This window comes from Stegodyphus dumicola, chromosome 9, assembly GCF_044657685.1.
Source record: "Stegodyphus dumicola isolate Sdum_Otavi_A_Nest chromosome 9, ASM4465768v1".
Classification (NCBI taxonomy): Eukaryota; Metazoa; Arthropoda; class Arachnida; order Araneae; family Eresidae; genus Stegodyphus; species Stegodyphus dumicola.
This window is the reverse complement of record NC_140776.1, coordinates 57,292,910-57,319,754: the sequence shown is the minus strand read 5'-3', so window position 1 is coordinate 57,319,754 and position 26,845 is coordinate 57,292,910. Positions and strand designations below refer to the sequence as shown.

Below are 26,845 nucleotides of genomic sequence, written 5' to 3'. Positions count from 1 at the left end.
TGACATAAAACGTGAAGTTATATAAATTCCTCCTGAGATGTTATACTTGCCATTGTCATTAATAATCTGCATACAATGCGTTATCATGTGCGATGGTGGATACACTGAAAACTTGTAATTACAATAAAAGTTTTTTCCACCTCTGCTCTCTTGTGTTGTCACTGGTCCTTTAGAATGGTGTTTGCAAATGTTTTATGCTGGCAATTTTTTTCCTACATGCGACATTCCAAAGTCATCTACTGTTTTAATGTGCTTATCAATTTGCACAAGAGAAAAAAAAACTGGCTGCTGCCAATGAAAAATTTAAAAAATTTTTTCACTAACTATAACCTGTATTGTTAAAAAACATCACAATCTTGAGCACATACCTTCAAACAATAATATATATAGTATAATTATGTATTGTTTTATAGTACATCTTCTGTTTGGAAGTAATTAGTAAAACATATGAAAATTTGCATAAGTTTGGCAAGCATTCACTGCATAAATCAAAATGATATATCAAAATACATATGAAATCACTACACACACACAGACAAAGGCTACAGCAATGTTTTACGCAGTCATAGATCTTTAATACTATGTAGTCATATTAATGTGATCACCTGTCAAAAGCCAGAATAACCATCTTTTGCAGTGCAGACCATGTGAGACATGCAGAAAGACCGTCAATGAGGTTCTGATAGTTACTCATATAGATGTGCAGCCATGTCGATTTTTAATGCCATAGCCAGCTGCACTAGGTTGCACGGTTGAGGATCCAAGGCATGAACAACACAATCTCCCACAGATTCTTGATTAGCTTTATTTTCGATCAGTTTGGTGGCCAGGGGAGTAAGGTATGCTTGGTGTTCTTCAAACCATGCATGTACACAAGGAGCTGTATGACACATTGCATTATCTTCCTGGTAGATGCCACCAAGCTGAGGAAAAACAATCTGCATGTAATTTTACTTTTTATTTTATGTAATTTTACTTCTTACCAGGTAATTTTAAATTTCTAGACAGTTTTGCAGCTCCCTTTTGAATTTTTTCCTTATTTCAGCGGGAATGGTCTGCACTCAAGAAAAATAACTTGAGATTTTCAGCTAAGCAAAGGCCTTCTTTTAATTTTTTTTAATGTTAAATTATGATCTTCATCAGTGGTGGTGTCCTCAGAAGCGATTTGATTTACAGCTATGGATGCCATTTCTGTCAAATCTTCGTCAATTTCTTCTTCCGCTAACAAATCTTGAACATTCTCAATAGCCATGATCACAAAATCTTTGCCGCCGATTGATTTAGCAAGCTCTAATATGCCCCAATTTAATTTTCTGACAATTCACGCACGTTTTCTATTTTAACTGAAGAGGGCCATATCTTCTCCTAACATGCATTTAACGTTGACGTTTTCTATTCCTTCAGCAACAAAAATACGATGTCGATTCAGTGCCACAATCAGCAAGGACAGATGCATTCTTCTGTTGTTCCATCGTGCCTTTTACAATGATGACCCAGGGAATGCCATGAAAACATTCTCCAAACCATAATGCTGCCTCCTCCAGCCTGGGCCCTTACAGCAATTGTTGCAGGATGTTTATTTTCAGACTTTTTGTGCCATATACACCAACATCCATCTGTCCGATGATGCATAAAATATGATTCATCAGGAAAAGCCACCTGTAGCCACTCAGTGGAAGTCCATTTGTGGTATTAGCATGTAAATTCCAGCCTTTATTGCCGATGAATAGTAGTCAACATAGGTGCATTAACCAGGCATCTGCTACAGAAGCCCACATTCAGCAATGTTCGTTGACTGTTGTTGAGGGCACACTGTTGTTAGCCCCTTGGTTTATTTGTTGTTATACAGTTGCATGTCAATTCACCTGAATGCACCTCCATAACCTTTGTTTGCCTCTGTCACCTATGATGCACATTTGCCAAGTTGCTGCTTTTGGATAGTGCCTTTTTGCCATACACGGTATACTTTTACTACTGCTGCATGTGAAGAGTTCACAAAACTGTCCTTTTGGGAAATGCTTCCACCTTTGGCCTGGAAGTCAATGATTGCCTTTTGATATTGGATCGCTCCGTTTCTGCATTACACCAATGACTGCAATGTTTTTCCCTTCTCTCCAATATTGCCTCCTCCAGCCTGGAGCCTATTTACCCTCAATTGCTAATGCTGTCACTTGCCTTCTGCGATTGATTATTCCAGGCTGATGAAGAAAGTAGACAATAGACACATTAATGTGACTGCACTGCATAGTTAGGAAGCTGATACACATTTACTCTTCCAAAATTTAGGCATAAACATAAAATAAAATATTTACTCACAAAAGAAATATACAAAAACATCCAAATCAAAAAACCTGCTTATTAACACATACTGTGACAATTATCACAACTAAATTCACAATTATTAAAATCAATCAAAGAAAAATCAGTCAATTGGAATGAATTGAAAAAGTTAGAAATATGAAAAGCTCTATTCTTTGAGCTGCAAAAAAGAAAATAAGAAATGTACCTCAGGCAATGTAGCCAAGTCTCCTTTTTCCATATTTTGAGTAGCTACCTTATAAGTATCCATCAAGGCTATAAATGTTGCTTTGCAAGCATGACTGAAAGCTATCATTGGCAACAATTTGTATTTTTGAGCTTGATAGTCTAAAATCTGAACTTCTGGTTCACTACAAAATTACAGTCATTAATTTTTCATAAGCATGAGAAAGAATAAAAAACTAATATATTAATTAATCTAACAAATATAAGAAACACATAACAATTTAAAGTTCTATACTCTAGATGCACAACAAAGAATTTTCTGTTAGCTTGCTCATTAAATCAGAACCATATTTTATTTCTATTTAAAAAAAAAAAAAAAGGACAATCTAGACATACCACTTTATATTTGCCAATTTTTATGATTTTATATAACAGTCTAATGATTTTTAAGATCACCAAGCGAATAAATTTTAACACGCAATACTTAGTTTTCAAAGTAATGTGTATACTTTTTACATATGTATACTTCATTTTTCAATAAATTTTAAGGCAGAAATAAAATAAGCAATATCAAAATAGGTTATTAAAATCAAAATATCAGACCAAAACTATTATCCCCATATATAATGCATTTATTTTATAAGAGAATTCATTTTATGAGATGCATTTTATACACACTATAGGATTTACATAAATGTGTCATCTGCAGGTTAAATGACATGTACTTTTAAATTGAACATTCTATGGCAGTGCTCTCCAACTGGCAAATTGCACGACCAAATATGTGGCCTAATGAAGCATTAATGAATAGAAATCTATTTAAGGCAGCATTAATGAAGAGAAATCTATTTACGGCAGCATTAATGAAGAGAAATCTATTTAGTGGAAGTATGCGTACTCTATTTTGTTTGCTCCATGAGTCATTGCTCAACCACAGCATGTGCACTTTATCTAAACATACAGTAAACAAATGATAGCTAATGTTATATCCAACAGATCAGAAGTCTCCAAATTGTGGGCTGCATGCAGCCCCTAAAGCAGTTTTACGTGGCCTGCAAATACATTTCCTGTAGATTAATTAGCATTATTATAACAGGAAATTTAAGAAAGATTTTAATGATTTTTGAGTCTAGTTTTGCATTACTTTCATTACCATTAAAAATGAATGAGAATAATTCCACAGAAATCTACAAATGAAGCTAATTAATTTACAATATGATAAAAATCTTATCCAAAGATCAAAGATACAGATGTGATTAACCTTTTTGTGTGAAAAGTTACCTCTATGAATTTTTGCAATAAGAATAATCACTTTGTTTGGCAATACATTTATATGCAAATAGTTTTTTTCCACACTTGAAAATTAATAAGAAAAAATCTGATGTGTACACCACATGACTTCCTTGTACGGAATATTAAATTATATGCATTTTTTCTTGCATTTCATTTAAACTTATTAGATTGAATTAAACCTACTTCGCCGACAGCACATAAACCACAAGAGAATAAATGCATTCTTTAAAATTCACTTTGTTTACCATAGCAACACTCTAGCGATAGGTTAACTTAACAGTATTATATTTCGTTCATATTATAACTCAGAATGCACAAAATTTATATCATTTAAAGAATTATCTAATCGTTGCCACATGTTCTATTCAAATACTATAATAAAGCTAGAACTATGTATATTGTATTTCTCATTCAATTAATTCAGTTTTTACTTCGCGACAAGGCAAAAATACATAAAAACTCAAAATATCTGTATTAAAAATTACGAAGTAAATCTTAAATGCTTATTTCCTCAAAAAAAATCCAGAAAGGATTAAGCATGATTTAAATAATAAATGAAGACATTATCTTTGTTGTTGCGAAGCTAAGTTTCTCTAGATTGGCAACAAATCCGCTAGCCTGCTGTTTCAAATGTAAACAAGAGCAATGGCCGCCATCAAAAACATTATTAGGCTTAGCGGCACTTAAACAATTTTAAAATTGTTGATAATTCTAAAAATATTACATACAGATTTACTAAAGGCGTAAAAACCTTAACTATAATATAAGAACTACATAATTCAATCATTTTTAAAGCAAAAAATGTACAATTTACAAACATACGAGGGTTGGAACTTTAATAGTGGCAACTATTTATTTACAAGGAATACAAAAGTGATTCATGTCACCACATTTTACAGTCCTTCAATATAGTCACCAGCATTGTGTACAACCAGTTTCCAATGATGTGGAAGTCGCAGAATACCTGTAGCAGCGCCTGTTTTGTTGATAGTTTGAATGGACTGGTCTACTGCCACAAGAATCTCAGGAACAGTTTGGAAGAGAGTGCCACGAAGTGGTTCCTTCATCTTAGGAATTAAGTCATAGTCACAAGGGCTTAGATCTGGGGAGTATGGTGGATGGTAAAGCACTTCCCAGCCCCATCACTTGAACAAATCAGTCACAGCTTGCGCTGCATGCGGCCGAGCATTGTCATGCAAAATGAGAGGAGCGCTCTGCAGGAAGTGTCGCCGTTTTTTTTCTCAAAGCTGGTCGGAGATTGTGCTTCAAAAATTAGCAGTAATACTGCGCAGTGACGGTCTGCTGTGGGGGAACGGTATGCGTTAGGATGATACCATCACATTCGTACACGAGAATCATCATAACTTTCACATTGCTGGGGTTCTGACGAAATTTCGAACATCGTGGTGACCCGTGATGATGCCATTCGTTTGATTGGCGTTTCAGTTCTGGCTGGTACGATCAGGCCCAAGTCTCATCCAGCATAATGATACGGCATAAAAAAGCATCTCCTTTGCGCTCATAGCGCTCCAGGTGGGTTCGGGCAGCATCATATCGTAGCCATTTCTGCATTTCCGTCAATTGATATGGAACCCATCGTGAAGCAATTTTTCTCATGGACAGGCGTTCCTTCAGAATCTGCAGCACAGTCGTATGCGCTAATCCTGTTTGTCCGGCCAGGTGACGAATCGTTTGGCGGCGATCACTGTCTATTAGAGCGGCAACAGCTTGCACGTCTGCATCGCTGACACTCGGACGACCTGACCGCAGCATGTCTGCCACGTTTTGGCGTCCTTCATTGAATGCTTTCACCCATCTTGCTATGGTTCTGTAAGGCAGTGCAGATTCCCAGCAAGCCTCTTGAAGCCCTTGATGACACTGTCGTACTGTACGACCTCTGGCACATTCAGTTTTTATCCAACATCGTTGTTCTTGTTTTGAAAACATCCCGACAACACTTGCTTTAGACTGCGAGCTAATACAAGGATCCGTTCTTCGCGTCACTCCACATGCGCGTGACGTAGGCAGGACAAGTCTTTTTGCTGAGAGGTAAGGTAGGTATGTAGTTGACGTGTGGTTTATGCGATATTCTTTGGTTTTGTTGCGTAGCGTTTTTTCAGCTGTGTTGCCACTATTAAAGTCCCAACCCTCGTATAAGAGTAAAGAAACTGAGATCACTGAGCCGGGTAACAGAGTGGATGTATATATAAATATACTTTTATACGTTTGGTGTGGGCGATTGCAACCAAAATGTGCACTTCTACATGTTATAGCAGTCCTATATACAAAATTTCAACAATCTGAGGCTACTCATTTTTGAGTTATGTGAGATACGTACGTACGTATGTTCCTACAGACGCCACGAAAAATTCTCTTCAGAATTCATTTTAAAGCAGTTTTATAATTTTTTGGGAGAAAAAGAGTGTTTTATTCTGTCCTTACATACAGATATCACAGAAATACATCGTTAAATTGCATTTGAAAGAGGTCAAAATGGGATATTTTCGTTGAAATATGCTGCCTGAAACTTTTCATGATTATAATACTTCCTTTTTTACTTCGTACAAGGAAATAAAAAGAACATGACTGATTGATGAGCATCTACCCATTAGTGATGAAGACAGTTTTCAGCAATTTTTGTTCCAAGATTAAAAATTTTATCAAAATCAAAATGCCATGAAGTATTGTAGCTGAAATTTGTAGTAAAAAATAAAGAAGTGTATAATCATTTCCATAAAAATATATGAAATTTTTACTGTATGTATCCAAGAAAAATTTAAGAAAATAATGAATTGTCATAATTTGTTATCACGTTTTTCTCACTTGGAAAGCTTTCGCAATTTATTTTTTAAATTAAGTTATTATTGGTTAATTCAATATATTATAATTATTTGAAATAAATGCCAATTTGAAAATTTAACATTTAGCTATGAATGCATTTGAACTGCAAAGTGCAAATGACAGAAATATCTTTCAGATTTAGATTTCAGACAGAAAACAAATATCAACTGGATTTTTTTTTTTTTTTTTTTCTTTGTAACATTATTATTACCTTTTATGTAGGTTTTGATAAATATTTAGTAAATAAAAATTTAAGTTATAAAAAATTTTCACTTTGTTAAAAAATAAAATTGGCCCTCCAGCTGTTTTCAAATTGTGGATTTAGCTCAATTGCAGCTTGACTTTGAGATGACTGCACTAAGTAATCTAACAGCAAAGGGGGTGGGAAAGTTACTAAAAGTTATAGGTGTATATTTTGAGGAAATTTATCCACTTTCAGTTAAGCATGGCTTATTTAGCAAAAGGAAAGAAACAAGATTTAGTTAAATTAGCAGAGACATGAAGTGTAGTGATAGAGGAAAATTTTAGAATTCCTGAAATAATTAAGGCTATGATCACTAGTCCCACATATGATGCAGAATTTACAAAAGAATGTTTGAACCACATCATAAATAATAGGAAAGAAATAGAACAGCTTACTGAGAGAGAGAAAGAACATTTGTTTGAATTGGAGAAATTAAGATTACAATCTAGTATTACTGCTAGTAGATTGGAGTCTGAAAAAGTATCTTCTTCTGCAGACTGATCCCCCTCACAAAAAATACCTAAGTTAGACTGAACAAGTTAATTCCTAATTTTAATCCTAAAAGAGCCAATATGAAATTATTTCGGGATTTGTTTGAAAGGCAATTAACCCTTCTAAAGGTATCAGTTGCAAAATGGGCAGTCTATCTTGCTGGTCTTCTGCCAACCGATGCTTCAAAACTAAATGCAAAGAATTTCTGATGATGCTCAGGACTATCAGAAAATTAAAGAAATTCTCTTAACACTTAGAAGACGGGAGACCTAAAAATCGTCCATAGCTGCAGTGTCTCAAACAGACGGCTGTGGCCTAAATTTCGGCCAGAGAAATTCTCCCCCCTCCCCTACTTCAGGGTGCAGAGATGTCATAGTTCGAATAACTCCCTTGCCACTTATGCGATGACCTTTGCGCCTCCCATCTGCAGGGCTTCGTATATTCCCTTTCGTTTCCCTCAGCAGTGAAATCTTATCTCGGGGCAAAATCTTTCAGTTGTGTCAAAGGATATCTGTTCTTCCTATATGTTCATTGGTTGCGTTTCACGTGATTCACTTGCTTTCTCACTTTGCTTTTTCATGATTCACTTTCATTCGTGATTCACCTGGGACTTGTCATATCAAATATATAAATTTGAAAATAACAAAAAAAAGGGGGGGAAGGAAATGAATAAAAAAAAAATCTGAAAGGTTTCAGATTTTAAATTATGACTAAGGGGGCTTTTTTTAACATTGTGTATGTTACATTTATTTATTAAACATCACGTTTTTCGCACTTAAACCATAAAAATTCAGTTCAACAGCAATATAGCAAAATAGTTTTAAAATAAGCATATCTTTAGAATTTCCAATACAGAGACTCACGTGCTGAAGATAAAAATGTTTTTTCTGTACAATGCTCGCTTTGACATCCTTGAGTTTGTTAATCAAAAATTCGTTAAAGTTTTACAAAATATGAAATCAATAACAAAACAAATTTCAAATTTGGTCTTCCACATGCCCATATTCGTAGGACGATTACGTCATTAAAATTTGATGGCTGTTGTTTTATCACAATGCGAGAAATATACATAATAAATAATACAGATTTTTCATTATTTAATTTCTTCAAATGTAATGCAGGACTCTAACATTTGGTGGCAACAGCTTGAAAGAAGATTCGCTGTTTATAGTGACGCAAAATTGCAAAACGAAAACAATAGTCCTACAGGAACAACCATACTAATATGCCTATGGGATATACATATGTAAATGAGATTATGCGAACATATACTTGAAAATCAGATTTAAATTGAAATATTATATTAATTTAGATTTTTTTTTTCGCATTTGGCATAGAAGTTTTATTAAAAAATACGAAAGTGACGGAACGGTTCCAACTACTGGATATTTTATGGAAAGAGATTAATTCCCCTTATAAAATCAAGACTTTCTGTGAGGGGGATCAGTAGTAATTACTCTTATATATTTGCTTTCTATATTTCTTTTATTATAAATTTTGCAAATCCGAAATGTGGCAAGAAAGCAAAATGTGAGAAAATGTATTAAATTACAGTTTTGGAGCATTTACTAAGATTTAACATGTAAAAAATCTCTCATTAAATTAGCATTTACTCTTCATATGAATCAAAATGAATATTAATTAAAATATAGATACATATGTAGCCTTTTGTTTCAACTTCTTTCATATTAGATCAGCAGTACCTGCATTCCTGTACTGATAACAGTCAGATCATACCTTCGGTCAATTGAATATCATGTAATGGTATATCAGTGAAGTCGATGTACGCTGGTGGTTCTCGAAGGCTCTATTCTCTGTTTCAGCTAAATAAAGGTTCTGTTATTTCCTTCACGTACACATGTACAAGGAATACCGTATTTGACGGCATATAAGACGCACTTTTTTTCCTAAATGTGGTCTCAAAAAAGTTACCTGCATCTTATACGTGAAGGAGATAGGTTAACTTTCAATACTGAATGCTATACTTAGCCCGGATAAAGGTCTAGACACACATAACGTTTTCTACATCTACCATAATTATTTTGCGCATACGTGAAATATCTGTCGCCAAAAAGCGCCAAAGCTTGAAGCTGATGTCGAAGTTCGAACAGGTCCGACGGTCACATTATGTCTATGGAGCCTTTCCTTCTTTACATAGACTTTCTTTGACTCAGCCGACACACATGTCGGTGTCGGTGCTACTCTGTATAAACGTGTCGGTATCGGTACTTAAAACTATTTGTTTAAAAAAAATACCCTGGAAAATATGACTACAGGAAACAAGAGATTAAGCTATACAATTCAGTATAAACTAGGAGTGTTAAACTACGCCAAAGTGCATGGAAACAGAGCAGAAGTCATTTCCGTCCACCACCTATCGAAAAAATGATACGTACTTGGCGACTGCAGGAAGATCAACTGAAGACAGCTAAAAAACAAAAATATAACCTTTGATGCCCAGCTCCATCTTGGCCTGAACTTGAAAATGCCGTAAAAATATGGGTGATAGATAAGAGGAAATCTGGAATAAGTGTTTCAACCAAATTGATAATCAATGAGGCCAAAGGATTTGCAGAAAAACATGGGAATCAGAACTTTTCAGGGTCTGAGGGCTGGTGCTATAGGTTCATGAAAAGGCTTATCAATGCAGAATCAGCAATGCTCTTGATGGAACAGAAGACGATGCATTATTCGAAGAAGGCGATACTAGTGATGACGGAAATAGTAGTGATGACGATATTCTCGTTTTCGCTGATGATGATAGTGAAAAGGATTTTTATGGTTTTGAAAGTGATTAAAGTCTAATTTCATGATAGGCAATGTTTTCCTTGAATCTGTGTTTTTTGTTGTTTCTGCTTTATTTTGTATTATGTTCGATTGCTTGCCGTTCATTCATTTATTAATTATTGAAATTTACATGTCATGTTCAAAATAGCTTGTCGTTTGTTCTTAATAATAATTTCTTAATTTTTCTTAATAAAAATATGTTTGGTACTTGCATTTAATGATTGTTTATTTGGCTTTTACGAAACGTGAGAACTAAAAGAAACCACATTTTAAGTTATTGTGGTATAGCGCTATCGCGTGGACTATTGAAACTTTTTTTTCTTGCATGTGGCCTTCTAAATAAGGGTGTGTCTTATATGCTGTCTCAAATACGGTATATGGGCCAGTTTCACGCAAAAAGTCCTTAACACTAGGACAGCCGAATTTCAGACTAACTGAAAACTGCCATTGAGGGTCAATTTGACCCTCATAAGAAATGTAAGTAGAAACACAGTAAATGATTGAAATGATGCTGAAATGAACACATAAAAGAGTTTTTAGAGGTTTTTATTTTTTATACGTTAGAATTTTTTTTTTTTTTTTTTTTTTTTGTGCAATTAGTGCAAATTAGCACACAATATCTTTCAATGTAAGATTACAAAAACAAAAACAAAATCTATAAAAAACAAACAAAAGATACAAATGCAAAAAGTGGAAAATAGAACATATGCAAAAAATTACAAAAAAACATAAATTGGGAATAAACGCACAATGTTTTCCAAAGTTTCTTATACATTACCGCAGGTGATACAATATGAACGCTTGACAGTGACAGCAACACATTTACCACAAACCGGTTTCTGGCATCCCTCACAGCTGACAACAGTCTTGTTTTGTCCCTTGCAACTTTGAAATGCACTTTTCTTTCATTTAAGTGTCTGTATTTGAGCAATCGGGGGTAATCTGTTGTGTAGTGCACCAACTCGTAGTTCTTCCACAAGTGCAAGAATAAATTCTCGACGGGAAATAGAGCTACCCAAGGATTCCTTGAATATAATCCAAGCATTGAGTTCAGTAATGTCAAGGACGTTGTAAAAAACATGTACAAGCCACCTGCGACTTCCACTACTTGTACTATATTTCCCCAGCATCTGATCTGCGGCATCAACGCCACATTTTGTACTGTTGTAGTAAGTGACAGTGTTTGGTTTTTTCTTTATGCTGTCGTCAACAAACACATTACTGTGCATCGTGCTCAGAATCACGACATTCTTTTTGCTCTTGCACCTATATATTGTGAGTGTTTTGTCTCCATTTTTCAGTGCAAAAGATGAATATCGTGCCGAAGAAGTGTCACAAGCAACAGGGGGTAATTCTCGCTTATTCAGACACATCGTCTTGACAATTGTGGTTTTTTTCACAGAAAGTTCATTTGCAAGTTTCACAGAAGTAAAAAAAAGTTGTCAGTTGTGACATTGAGTCCGGAGTTTAGATGTGGTTGCAGTAATTTGAGAACTACACTTTCCCCAAGTTGTAAATTAGTTGGTCGTTCTTCATACTTGCCCAGATAAGGATAACCATTCAAAACATATTTGGATTTTACATTAGTTGCTAGCCAGAATTTGATGCCAAACTTCTCCGGTTTATTCGCCATGTACTGGATAAATCTAAATCTTGATTTACAAGGCAACAACTGTTCATCAACGGTTATTTCTAGTCCAGGATTATAGCATAAATAACAGTTTTCCATTAGCTTGTACCAGGTTTCAGAAGCGAGAGCAAATTTGTTAGTGGCGAGACGATCAGCTCTGGTGCTTCGGACATCGAATCTGAGATACCGCATTATGTCACGGAACCGATTACGTGGCATTGTTTCTTTGAACACAGGTGATCCCCAATTCTTGTTCCACAAATCATATGCACAAAGTTTTGAATGGCCTAGTGCTCCACGGGCATACAGGAGGGCAAAAAATACGTCAAGGTCTTCCAGAGTAACATGCCAGTTACTATCATTTCTAAGTTGGCATTGTGCCTCAGCAATTGTACATGATTGAATGTGTTTCACCATTGATTCACTCACCATCAAACGCCACGCTGAAGCAGGATTTGTTCCTATATTACGACGAGCAAACGACGTTGGTTTACTTACAGTGGTTACAATATTTCAAGCTGGCATGCGACCTGAAGTGGAAGCGGTGCTGCTAAGGTTCATAGGGGTCCAAAGAATACCACTGGATGAGGTATACTTCTCATTACTGCTGCCAGCAACGTTGTTGCCTCGTCCTTGACCACGACCATGTCCGCGTCCACGTGAGCTTCCGGCTTCCCGCATAGGGATCACATTTCCAGAATTGTCCTCGACATCACTATCTCTGCTTTCAAAGAGCAACGCATTCTGTAAGTTCACATCAACGTTAAAATCTTCATCACTTCTATCATCCACATTTATATCTGATTCCAACTGTTCAAGGAGGTCAAGGCACTCTTGTGTACTCAATCCTCTTCCTCTCGGCATTGCAATGGAGAGAGAATATGTTCCATTCTGGATTTTATTTTTCTCCCCTGAATCATCGCGATAAGAGCTGCGTATTTCCCAATTCCCAGAAAACGAAAACGTGGCATCGGGAATTCGAAAACGGACATTCGCTTAAAAATATGTCGTTTTTCTTATGAGGGTCAAAATGACCCCAGTTGGCTGTTTTAGGTATATCTGCAATTATTTATTTAAATAATTAACGTAGAAACATGAAAAATTGGCATAGTATACTTGGAAAGATTTTAGAAAAAGTAAAAAAATATCAGCTTCGAAGCTCAGCTCTATGTTTAAAAAAAAGCGGAAAATTGGAAAAAAAGGTCAAAATGACCCCAACAGCGCTTCTAGTGTTAACAAAGGCCTATCAACGGCCGAGCAATAAAAGTCGCTGAACACTGGTAGTTTATTCCAGGATTCGATCCCGGCGAAAGGGCTCTCTGCCTAGGTGTTTTATGTAACGTGCATACCAGCCAGTTCCCTTTAAAACTTCTTCCATGAAGCATCCCTCCCTTTCGGTGTAGTGCCTAATATTTTACTGAGAGACTGAATTAATTTTTGACATAAGCTTTTTTTTTTTTTTATTAAAAATGAAATTGTCATCAGAAAATTGTAAAGTAATAGCGAGAAATGCTATTTTAATAATGCTTGTAATTTCAGTATTCCTCACCTCCTTTTTCATAATGAAAATAAGAGCTAATTTTTGCAAAAGTGACCTGCATAACAACATCAATATTTTGGCAAGATTATTTTCCGTTTATAACACTTCCAGTCTTTATTTGCGTATATCAAAAGTGGGAATATTTAGATTACGACCAAGGCAAAAAGGCTATTTGTCCAAGGGAGAAGGGGGTTCATGAAAGACTTTTTAAGGGAAATTGGTGGGTCCTCATGTTACACATGACGCCACATGCATCAGCTAGCTCACCGAAATGTGAACCAAACCTAATTATTAGTGTTCGTCAAGTTTACCGCTTGACATCTGGTAGGTCTGTATAAATAAATAAAGTTTATAAATCCACTTGAAATTTTACATTAGTATTAATTTTACCAATTTTTATGCCATTAAAAATGTCTTTTTCCTTTATATTTCCCCTTTTTATAGTAATTTTTGTATTTAATAGTGCTGTTTGAAACATGCAAAATGCAATGCAATGAAAATATAATCAATAAAACTTGTTTTTATAGTAAAAGAGAATATTTTTAAAAACACGCTAAAGGGGGAAAAAGCTTTTATCAGAAAACTGCAAGAAAGAACAATGAACAATATTATAGTTGAAAGATGAAATACTTATGATACAATGGGGGTGAAAATCAATAAATTATAAAAAGAAACTGAATAAGAATACTAATGAAAAAGGTAAATGAAACTAATATAACAAATATACAACGGGATTTGTTTAATATATAAATATAAGCTGTTACACAATGATTGGAAACAAATGAAAGAAAACTGCCGATTTATACGAGAAACAAATAGTTAAACATCATTTTCGAGTATAAATTAAAAATGTTAATTAGTACATGTAATTCTAAACTAAATTCAGTTTGAAAACAAATAAAAACTGATTAGACTATGTACTGATTTTAGGCATGCATAGGTGGTATTTGCTGTTCATATTTTTATTATGACGTAACGTCAAACATTAATATTCCAACATATAAAAATTATATAACGACGAAATCTCACCATCATATGTTTCCCTAGTTTAGAGAAAAAACAGCAGAAAAGAGAACAAATTCCTTTATATTATTCACTAGTCTCTTATCTCAAAAGTAACAAAAGAGACCCCCAAAGGTGATCTAAAGGAAATATTTCAAAAGAGTATTAGTTTCCCTTTACAATTGCAGCTAAAGGGGGGTGGAAATGCATCTGGATTTCTTTTTAAATGAAACCTTTCCAAACTGATCAGTCTCTTAAAGGTTAAAGCATTTCAAATTGAGTGCTGAGAAATTTCGACAACTGTTTACACAACATAAGAAAAATCCTGCAAACACCTGGAGAGACTTTCATTTTGATTTACAAAACCATTTTGATGGGTAGCTTAAGAATCAAAAGTCACGACGTTTGAGCAGTTAAAGAACTTGATACTGGCAGATCAGATTAAGAAGAAAGTCCCTCCAGATTATAAAGAACATTTTTTGGATAACTAGAGCGAGTGGAACAACCCACCTCAGATTGCTGACAAATTAGATATGTATGAAGAAGTTAGACATTTACGAAATAAAAACATAAGTATGGAAACCACTAAGTTTCAACAACAATGGTGGTCTGGTCCCAAAAATTATAAAGGCAACCCTCAGCCTACTAAAAATGCCTCATCAAGAAGTAATGCAAATGTTGTTGAATTTCACTCTGACAGTTAAAGATCTGCACACCCTGAACTGAGCACATGCCATTCATCGGATTAGTGGCAAAGTGACATTGAAACAGTATGAACAACGTCTGCATGTGAAATTTTGCCATAAACAAGCGACGAGCCTTGGGTTTATGGATATGATATTGAAACAGAGGAAGGGGGGAAAGGTCTCCTTGTGCAAAAAAAAAAAAAAAAAAAAAAAAAAAAAAACATTCATGAGTGGTTCAGAGATCAAGGCGATGTTTGTTGTACTTTCTGACTGCAAAGACACTGTCCATCAGGAATTTGTATAGTGTGGCCAGATGGTAAACAAGGAAGTGTATCAGAAAATTTTAGCACGTTTAAGGGATGCTGTGGGCAGGAAGAGACCTGAATTGTGAAAAAACTTTGATTATTGGATATTGCATTATAACAATGCTTTGGGCTCGTGTGTCACTCCTTTGTCCTGTCAGGTAAAACATCACACTCTAGTTGTGCCACATGCACCATATCCTCCGGGCATAGCCCCAGCAGACTTCTTCCTGTTTTGCAAACTGAAAATCACGTTGAAAGGACATTGTTTTCAAACCATAGAGGATTCAAGACAATGTGGCAAGAGATCTGCATGCTATTACAGAAAGTTCATTCCAGAAGGCTTTGAAAAAAATGGAAGAAATGATGAAAACAATGTATTGCCAGTGAAAGGGACTATATTTTGAGAGGGGCAGTGCTTTAAGTGTTGTACAGTAAGCAATAAAGATATTATAGCAGAAGTTCGGTTTCTTTTTGAACACACCTCATACATTACCTTTAATGTGTGTTTTCAAGTGTTTTTGCCATAAAAGCTCATGATCTACAATTAAAATATAAAATTTATAATGATTTATGAAGCATTTTCTGCATATATTCGCAGTGGAATTGGAATTATTTCCAAATTTCGATAAAGGTCAAATTCCTTCTCCTTCCTTATTTATTAAATTAGCCACTGGGCAGATCAAATTAAACTGTGCAAGACTGAAACTAGAATATAGATTATATTTTAAGGTTATTGTTTAATGCAACTGTATTAGGAAACTCTAAAACTGATACAAAATTTTACATTTATACATAATAATTATAAACAAAAATAAAATGCAAAGTAAACTATTAGCTCACAAGATACGTTTTTTAATTATGTATCAATGAAATAAATTAAATATATAATTTTACACAAACTGAGAATCATTCTTATTTACTACAGCAATACTTCCACAATAAAAAGTTTGGTTATTGCATAGATTTAAAACAAAACTGAAAGAATAGAATTTATACACTGTTAAACTAAAATTCAAATGATCCAAAAAATTATTTTGTTAAAAATCATAAACATCAAATCTTGCAATAAATAGTGTACTTTCTTATACTTAGATGTTTTCCATTTAGAAAATGGGGAAAAGAAAAACTCACTTAGGTAAAATCTGTGCTTGTCTTCGAACTGCACTATACCGTATAGCAATAGTGGCTGCTCTGGCTATATTATACGCAACCATATCAAGTATAAGAACACGAACAAAAACCATAGTACCATAATTCAATTTATCACTTTTGGGCTTAACATATTCACCATCAGGTGTTACCTAGAATGAAGATTAATAGTTTATAAATCAGAGAGATTTTAATAGGAAATTAATATAAAAAGAAATGAAATAAATCAGCTTTGTTTTAAATTTCACATCTTATATATTTTAATTATTCTGCATTTAATTTATTGCAGAAAACTGCTAATGTAAATAACACAACATATAGTTACTTGGTAACCACACAATTCTAATGCAATATTAACAATAAAAGCACTAAATTATTAACCTAACTAAGCAATATAAAATTCAAAATGAATTGACACAAAGAAAGGATTAATAATTAGCTTTGAACTTTTATAATCTACAATAGTGTGCACATAAATTTTTGGCAAAACAGTTGCAATCAGACACAAAGGGATACACAAAACACCCACACATTCAAAATGGCTTATAAAATTTGTAATACAAAAAATATACAAAAAGTACATAAAGTTTAAATTTAAAAAGGTATTCATTTAAATTTACAATATATCCAGCTTCTTGGAGAGCAACTCCACCAAAATATGTGCTCAGTTTCCAAGAACTTTTACAAACTAAATTCCCAGTCAGATCCCAGCGTAAAGTTTTAGACTGGCCTATCTCAGTAACACCATACTTGCTGGTTTCAGGAGATAAGACTTGTTCCTACAAATATTATGCTAAAAAAGTCTGAGGCATTGTATGCTAAAAAGGTATTAGGACTAGGTGCTGGCTACATTCCTAAAAAATCTGAGGCACTGTATGCTAAAAAGGTACTAAGACTGGGTACTGGCTACATTCAATCAACCCCAGAAAATGTTCTGTAATATCATACTGACTTCAAAGTGCCCATGCAGGAAACCCAAACCATTTTTAAAGCCACAGTATTTATCTGAATATGTTCTGGATATTGATGGAATATACATACAATTCTGGATTTCACAACATGAGCAATACATGTAATATTTCACCGACATCCAAAAAGTTTCAAGGGAACTCAATACAGCAACTACAGAACTTCAATATTAATCCCAGCAAACTCTTGTGACAATATCAGCAAATGCGGTATAACTGCGAATGACCATTGTAATGTTTAGACAAACGTTTCAGGTCACAAATCAGACCCAAAGATCCAACTAACATCAAAATTTCAAGAGTCAGCATTGAAATGATTATATACCAACAAGACAATACTGAATATGCCCTTCATACTGGCTAGACACACTTATTCTACATTGGTGAAATAAATTAAGAGAATTTGCATATTTGATAAAATTTGGTGTGAGCATTGATTGATATAATACAAACAAAATAAACAATCAACAGTTATAATAGACACACATGTTCATGTGTAACACTCATGGGAGTCTGAAGGTCTGAAACAACGATTGAGGATATCACAAAAGAAATGGGTTAATAGGGTATGGTCCCCTCTTACAGCCATACAGACCTTGCAGCGTGATGTCATACTGGAAATATGGCAGTTGATCAGTGCCTGTGGCAACTGGTCCCACTCATTCAGCAACACTGTTTTCAGTTCCTGGATGGTTTTTGAAAGGGAGTTGAAATTGCAGTCCCCAGAACGTCCCAGACATGCTCTATAGAATTGAGGTCTGGAGACCTGCCTGGCCAATCTATCCAGTGAATATCCTCACTCTCAAGAAATTCATTGACCAGAAGAGCTCTGCGTGGCCTCGCGTTATCGTTCTGTAAGATGAACTCGGAGCCCACTGGACCACGGAAAAGGCGAACACAGGGCTCCAAGACTTCATCCCTATACCTCACACCAGCCACAGAGCCTCTGTCAAAGATGTGGATGGGTGAGCAGCCATCCAACATGATGTCTGCCCAGACCATTACACCGCCATCCCCATAATTGTTGATTTCGTGGACATTGGAGGGTAGGTAGCGGGTCCCTGGCTTTCTCCATATGAAAGTACAGTGAAAATCAGTGTTTAGGCTAAAATGGGAATTGTCGGTGAACAGAACGGTCACCTATTGCTCCGTACTCCAATCACTATGCTGCAAGCACCATGCTAATCAGACTCTGCTGTCCGTAGACGTGAGCGGAACGCAAACAGCCGGTCTTCTGACAAACAACCCTCTCTCATTCAGTCTTTTGGAAACAGTCACCCTTGTTACACGGGTTCATGTGGTTGCATACAGATCTCGAGAGAGCTGAGAAGCTGTAGCCCCTCTGTTACTCCTCGCTAAAATGGATAAATAGCGACCTTCTCTGGCCGTCGTGGCTCTTGGACGACCTTGCCCAGGCTTTCTCTCGATGGATCCAGTATCCTGGAACTAAGGTTACACATGATGCTGGGTGTTAAATTAAACTCTTTGCATATCTGGACGTGCAACTGACCTGCTTCTAGCCTCCCCACAATTTGCCACCTCATTCCATCATCTAAACATTGGTGGTTACTCATTTTTGCTGTTCCGATGAGAATTTAACCGATTGCTGTAAGATAACACCAAGAAATTTGTCGAGGTGTGCTAACGAACACATTTCATCTTACTCTCCACGCGCTTATAAAACCTGTTTTTCTGCTGGCTCCACATACACACACATGTAGGCTTTACATATTTGCTGTATAAGATTTGCATTTTTATCTAAAAGTGGTTTTTCCTTCAGTTCAGTTCTTTTCATGCAATTTGATAAAATATACAAATTCTCTTAATTTATTTCACCAACGTAATACTAACTTCTCTATAATATTTTCTTTATTAAAAATAATTTTAAGCTATTTATGGTACATAGTATTTTGTGTACAGCCTTACATTTTTAGCAATGCACAGATGTTATATTATACATAAATTATGAAGGAAATGTTTAGATATTCAACTTATTCATTCAACTATTCAGCTGCTGTGACATACCTGAGAATTTTTCATTAGCATGTTTTCCCTCGGAATTCTCACATGATCTAATTTCAAAAATCCATTGTCAGAAGAACGAAAACCAACCTTAGGTCCTATCTCTCCAACCGTAATACCTGTAGAATTTTAATCAAAAGCAATATGAGTTAAGCCTTGTAAAAATATCATGCTAAAAGTATTTACTGTATATTTTGGCATAAAAGTGCACTACTAACACAAAAATTGAGATCGAAATTTATGGGTGCACATTATACAAAAGATATAAAAATGATACATTTAAAAATAAGGAAAAGATAAGCATACAAAAATTACATTTCTACATGTATTTAAATGATGTTTATTTAAAAGAAATGAGATTCCTTAAATTTTCATTATCGGATATCATGAAAAGGTGGTCATGTTCGTCTTCTGTTATTGTCTTTTTAAAATAACTATGGGCTTGAGTTTTTCACTGTCCACTAAGCAGGAAAATAGTACTGTGAGGTGAAATTGATCATGACTTGGTGTTTTCACGTTAATGGTTTTTGTTAGTTTCACACCACTTGATTTCTTATCATATCAAATATTACTGCAATTTCACCCATATTTTCAATATATGACAGTAAATAATTTTTTTGCCTTAATAGATCAATAATATGCTTCTGGAAACTTATCAATTTGTTGTCCAAATCTTTCAGAAGCCTTTACAATTTTCTTTTTTTCTCACAGAACTAAATTATTCTTTGCCTTCACCAGTGGTGGGCAATTGTTTCGGCTTGGAGGCCACTTTGTGGAAGCAGAGGGCTGCATTTTTTTAAATTATTGCATTTATTAGCTAACTTTGCATTTCAGAAAAGGTGTAAACTGTACAATAAAAATCAATAAATATAAATTAAATAAAATAGTTGCAGTTTTATTCAATTTATTTATTATACTAATTCCAATTTATACTTTGTGGTGTAGTTTATTTATACTTTGTGTTCCTTAAATGCAGCTATCATTTCATGACACAGTAAACACACTGCTTTATTTCCTATATTACCAAAGAAATATTTGTTCGTACATTCGTCATTAAACACATAACATTCATCACAGATTTTATGCGTTTTCTGAAGATTCATGGTTTCACAAAAGTTGGGAATTTATGTATTTACTGCAGCAAAACAAAATTGAAATTCGCCAGATCTCCTGGAAAAGCACTGCACATTGTGTTAACACCACGCATGCATATTAACGTAGTCATCCTAGTGGAAAATACGATATGAATCTCCGATCATGCACAAGAAGGAAATCTAGGTTCAAGGTGGATTTTTTTTTATTTTGGCGGGCCACAAAAAAACTTTTAACGGGTCGCATACAGCCTGCAAACTGATCTTGGACTAGACCTTCTCAAATTTGCTTTAAAGTTTTCACTTTCATTTGCATTTTTTATTGCCCACTTTAAAGCAAACAAACATACACTGTTTCTTATTACATTAATCCATTCCGGCGATTTCCTAGAACCCAGCTTACAACACTTTTTTTCTAGGATAGGCCATTTTCTTCCACTTGTATGGAGTTTTCACCAATGCCAAATATTCTTGCTGTAGCACATTTTGCATTTTCTTTCATAAATTCAATGCATTTGAAACCAACATTGTGCTTGTTTCATTTGGAAGGAGCCACATTTATTTAAGTCAACTGTATTTCTACTAAAACAGATGCAATTTACTAAAGACTTTGATATTCATTTCAAAACCATGGCTTCAAATGAATACCGAAAGGGAAAACATCTGATTCCTAATTCTTCGAAATCAATTGAGTCAGAAGTGCATTCTTAGCCCCAATTATTTGCCCCTTTTTTTTTAAACTGTAGAATAATATTTTTGTGCACACCTGCATTGAATAAAATCCATCCTCTTTGCAAAATTATTTTTCCCTCCAGCATTTTCCCCATACACATTGTTGAGATCTCCCATAGAGGGCGTTGTAGCACCCCTCAAATGTGTGAGAAAAGTTTCGATTTGAGAGAGAGTTGGCGTGGGTTTTGAGAATGTAGTGTGAAGAGCTGTGTAACACATATTTGCTATGTAACTGTACTATGTAATATAATGTAATTAAATGTATTTATTTAAAATGTGGAGCAATTTTGAAGGAGCATACTTCACATTTTTTTGGAGCCATCAGTGAGGACAGAGTCAGTCTTGGAAGCTGTGGATTCTAGTGGTTTAGTTGCAAGCTTTGTTTGGGAATTTGTGGAATTTTGCAGGAAGTGAAGGTAGGCTTTGTTTGATGTTTTGTTTGAAATTTGAATTGTTGTAAAACGTCGGAATTACCTAAGTTGAGAAAGGAGCGTAGCGCAGTTAGGTCTACGTTAACTAAGTTAATTAACAAAGTTGAAGCTTTTATTATGAAAGATTCTAGTGAGATAGATGTTACAAATAAGGTAGATACTTTAAAGAAATTTCGAGCCCAAATAATAGATAAGGAAACTAATTTAAAACGATTAAACGATGAAGTGAAAAATCTTTGTAATTGTGATATAGAAGAGGAAATTACTGTGTTAAAGGAATATTCAGAAAAAATTATCCTCTGGAAACAAAAGATAACTAATGTAATTGATAGATTAATGAAAGATGAAATGAATATTAGTAACGTAACCTTTTCTATTCCCGCAACTGCTCAAGGTACACTAGAAAACCAAACCTTTAGAGAAACCAAAACAGTTAAACTTCCTAAATTGATAATCAGTAAATATTATGGTGATCCTGCTTCTTGGTTAGAATTTTATAACCAGTTTGAAAGCGCTATTCATAATAACAGTAATCTTACAAAGATAGATAAATTTAATTATTTAAGGTCATATTTAGGGGGTACGGCATCTAATTGTATAAGTGATTTTGCGTTAACAGAAGAAAATTATGATGCTGCTTTGGATATGTTAATTATATAATAAAAGGTAGATTTGGTAATAAGAATACTCTTATACAGACACATTTGAATGAGTTACTTCAAATTCCTATTATTAGAAGTATAAATGATTTAGCTGGATTGAGAAGGTTGTTTGACAAAGCTGATACTCAAATTAGAAGTTTAGAGTTGTTAGGAGTTGAAACAAAATCTTTCAGCACTTTATTGATTCCCATTTTGTTAGAAAGAATTCCAAGGGAACTCGTTTTAGAATTCAATAGAGCGTATCCAGATAGTGATTGGAATTTCAAGGATTTATTTACCTTCTTAGACAAAGAAATACGGTCTAGGGAAAGAACATATTTATTAAGTAGAAAAACTGAAAATTATCATAATTTTGGTAATGAATATAAAAGTAATTCTAGTAAATTTGAAAATAAAAATCTTAATACTAATAGGAATATATCAACTGCTAGTTATACTACAAATGTTAAAAGAAATTGCATATTTTGTAATAGCAAAGAACATGAATTTTGCGAATTTGAAAGTGCTGCGGAAAGGAAAAATAGATTATGAAGAGATAATCGATGTTTTCGCTGTTTTTCAAAATTCCATTTAGCGCGATTCTGTAAAAATAAACTCGACCCATGCAAGAACTGCAACAGCTTAGCTCACCACTCCTTGCTATGCGAAAAGAGTCATAAATCAGCTGAAGTCGAAGGGGGAAAAGAGAATTCAAATGCGGTGACTCAGTGCAGCTCCTCTCATCGGGGGTCAAATGGCAGTGCTTTACTGCAAACTTGTACTGTCTTGGCTTGTTCGAAAGGAAACTTTAAACTATGTCGGATGTTAGTGGATAACGGGAGTGAAAGATCTTGGATAACAAAATCTTCGGCAGATGCCCTTAGCCTTAAAACCATTCGAAAGAAAAAATTGTCAGTTTATACTTTTGGGTCTACGAAAGCCATAAATAGAACTTACAGTGTAGTAAAATTAATAACACTGAGAAATAAGAACGATCCTAAGAAATATATTGAGATAGAAGCATTAGTTACTGAAATGATTACTGCCGCACCCATTGCATTTCCCAATATAAATATTCAAAATATTTTTGAGCAAAAGGGTTTAAATTTAGCTGAGGCATGCACGGATTCAGATGAAGGTATTCACATTTTAATAGGAGCAGATTATTTTTGGGACGTCATTAAAGAGTCGAAAGTAGAAAAAATAACCAAAATGCTAAAGTGCATACAAACTATTTTTGGCCTTACACTCCAGGGCATACAAAATAATTCTGAGGATAAAATTTGGGGAAACATAGTATCGACAAATTTTTGCGTTGGCACTGATATGCAGATACTATGGAATTTAGAATCGTTAGGAATTACAGATTCTAATAAGTTATCAATCGCAGATGAGAATTTGATAAAACAATTTGAAGATAATTTGAGGTTTGTAGATAGAAGATACGAAACTTGTTTGTTATAGGGAATAAAGCCAACGGATTTAAAAAATAACTTTTGTCTTGCTAAAAAAAGACTTGAGGACTTAAAAAACAATTTCGAAAATAATGAATGGTTGGCGAATGAATACAAGGACATAAAGATTAACAAAGTAAAGGAATAACTGAAGAATGTTCTAGGGATGCGAAGGAATATTTCATGCCACGTAGAGCAGTTGTGAGAACCGATAAGGATACTACTAAAGTTCGCGTGGTTTTCAATTGTAGTTCGAAAGCGAAACTAAATCTCTCTTTGAATGATTATTTAGAGACTGGGCCGAATTTGAATCCCAATGTACTGGATGTTATTTTAAATTTTAGGAAATTCAAAATTGCATTTTGTGCGGATATAGAGATAGCATTTTTGATGATTGGAATTTCAGAAGAGGATAGGAAATTTTTTAAATTCTTGTGGTTATCAGAAAATACAAATGAAGACTACAAAATAATGCGTATGACACGTTTGCCGTTTGGTTGTAAGTCATCGCCATTTATTTTAAGTGCAACAATAAAAAGGCACTTAAAGCAGTACAGGAATAATAAACCCAAATGTGTTGAAATGTTGAAATCTTCACTGTATGTAGATGATTTATATTTGGGGGGAAATAGTATTGAAGAGGCATTTAAGCTGTCTTCTGAAGCTGTGTCGATTTTAATGGATGCAAGTATGATTTTACGAAAATTAAAAACTAATTCTGAGAAACTGAGGTCATTGTGGATGCAGAATGGACTTAGCGATGATACTTGTACTTCTGATTGTCAGTCGAAGGTTTTAGGCTTGAACTGGAACCCAGTAAATGATAAATTTTCTTTAGATATAGCAAGATTAATGGATAGTTCAGAGAGTTTGAAGAGCACAAAGCGTTATGTCTTGCATGTGGCAGCAATGATTTTTGATCCAATTGGTTTTGCAGCTCCATTTGTAGTTAGGATTAAGTGTTTGCTACAGGAAATTTGGGAACGTGGTATTGGTTGGGATAAGAAATTGCCAGATGACCTTAAAATCAAGTGGACTAGCTGGAGTTCTGAGGTTAAATATCTGAAGGATATTTCAGTTCCGAGAAATTTATTTGCGTGCTGTGATAACTTAAATTCAAAAATGGAAATACAGTCAAAAGTCGTTAATTCGGACACCCATAATCCGGAATGATCTATAATCCGGACCTCAAAGCTAAAATCTTTCTGCGCATGCACCGCGTTGACGCATGCGCATAGGCGTTTTACGCGTGCACGCAAGACATTTACGACTGCGCATATTCGTCTGCGACGTTTTCGCGTGCGCGTTTAATGTATAACGGACGGTATAAGCTAAAATTATCTAATTATCTATTTCACTTAATGTTGATGATTGCGTTGTTCCTTAATCTTCGAATTGGATACGGCTTATTATTTTTTGCAGACTGAAAGAGCAATTTTATAAAAGTAAGGTTGAACTTTCGATTATGTCAAATAGAATTTTCGATGCTGGAGCTCCCAAAGGATCTAGAAAACGAAAGTATGCTTCGATGTCCATCAAACAAAAAACGAATTGCTACAAAAAATGGATAAAGGCATATCCTTTGTTTATCTAACCGTTCCGAAATCTGTTTATCAATTTCACGCTGCTCTGCGCAGGGGGGGGGGACGTTGCGGCGCACAATGAACTGGAAGTTGATCTGTCAGCACTATCGTTATCTTCAGAGCAGATGTTTTTTATTTTATTCGGCTTATAATTCCTTACTAAATGTAGTATTTAATTTCAATGTACACCATCTTTGATATGATTTAAATCAAATTAATCGTCATTATAAATATCACGAATACAAATCAAATAGTTCTCTGGTTGCAATTTTCTAATTTCGGCTATGCGTAAGGTATGCTTTACGCATGCGCATGTTGAAAGAAATGTTTAAAGTAAACAAATAAATATTAAGCTTCTTTTTTTGTAAATTTTGATACCCTTTAGATCATAATTGCTCATTATTTTATAAATTACAGTTTCATATTTTTAATTTTATAATTTCTGCATGCCATCTTACCAGATTTAAACTGATGATCTATAATCCGGAAAAATCGATAATCCGGAATCGCCGAAGTCCCGACGAGTCCGGATTAAAGACTTTTGACTGTACACGTATTTTGCGATGCGTCTCCTATAGCTTATGGTGCTGTAGCGTATTGTCATTACTTAAATGATAAGGGTGACATTTCCGTGTCGTTTGTCATGTAGAAAAGCAGAGTAGCTCCTTTGAAGAAATTGACGTTGCCACGATTGGAACTAATGGCAGCAGTCATAGGAGGTAGAATAGGAAAGTATCTGGGAGAGGTTTTCAAGGATCTTATTGATAAATTTGTGTATTGGACTGATTCCTTAATTGTCTTGTCTTGGATGAAAGGTTCTGCGAAGCAATGGAAACAGTTTTTCAGTAATAGAGTGGTTGATGTGAAGGAAAAATCAGATCCCAGGTCTTGGAATCATTGCAGTGGAAGGGAAAATCCTGCTGATTTAGTTGGTAGGGGTGTGCCAGCTCAATGTTTGTTGGAAGGTGAGCGTTGATGGTGTGGTCCATATTGGCTAAAAAGAAAAGATAATTTTTTCAATAAGCATCCACATCCCACTGGAAGTAGTAGAAACTGAAAGAAAGGGATGCATTGTGCATACTACTTTGATTAAGAATTTTGCGATTGATGAACTGCTTCATAAATATTCTTCTTGGACAAAACTTTTACGAGTTATAGCTTGGTGTCTCAGATTTATTGCCAATGTGAAACGGTCGTCAATAACAAGGACAAAGTTAAATTTTCTCCAGACGGGAGAGCTAGCCATAGCACATTCTTGGGTAATCAAGTCTGTGCAAATGCAAGAATTTAGTGAAGAAATCGATCATTTGAAAAAGAGAAAACTAGTGAGCCCTGCAGTAAACTCAATATGTTGAATCCATTCTTAGACGACGAGGGTATTCTAAGAGTGGGAGGAAGATTAAGAAATGCTAGCATCGCACAGAATGTAAAATATCCAGTCATTCAGCCTAAATCACACTATATTACAGA

The 26,845-nt window shown here is 34.7% G+C and overlaps 1 protein-coding gene across 1 annotated transcript in view; it reads right to left on the bottom strand.

The window, feature by feature from the left end:
• Nucleotides 1-26,845, bottom strand: part of LOC118198333 (peroxisomal acyl-coenzyme A oxidase 1-like) — a 95,599-nt gene that overhangs the window by 16,998 nt on the left and 51,756 nt on the right. Inside the window, exons 6-8 of the mRNA XM_085823478.1 lie at nucleotides 19,447-19,562; nucleotides 16,436-16,605; nucleotides 2,507-2,669 (exon numbers count right to left, since the gene is read on the bottom strand). Coding sequence (XP_085679604.1) covers nucleotides 2,507-2,669; nucleotides 16,436-16,605; nucleotides 19,447-19,562 — 449 coding nt within the window. The remainder of the gene's footprint in view (nucleotides 1-2,506; nucleotides 2,670-16,435; nucleotides 16,606-19,446; nucleotides 19,563-26,845) is intronic.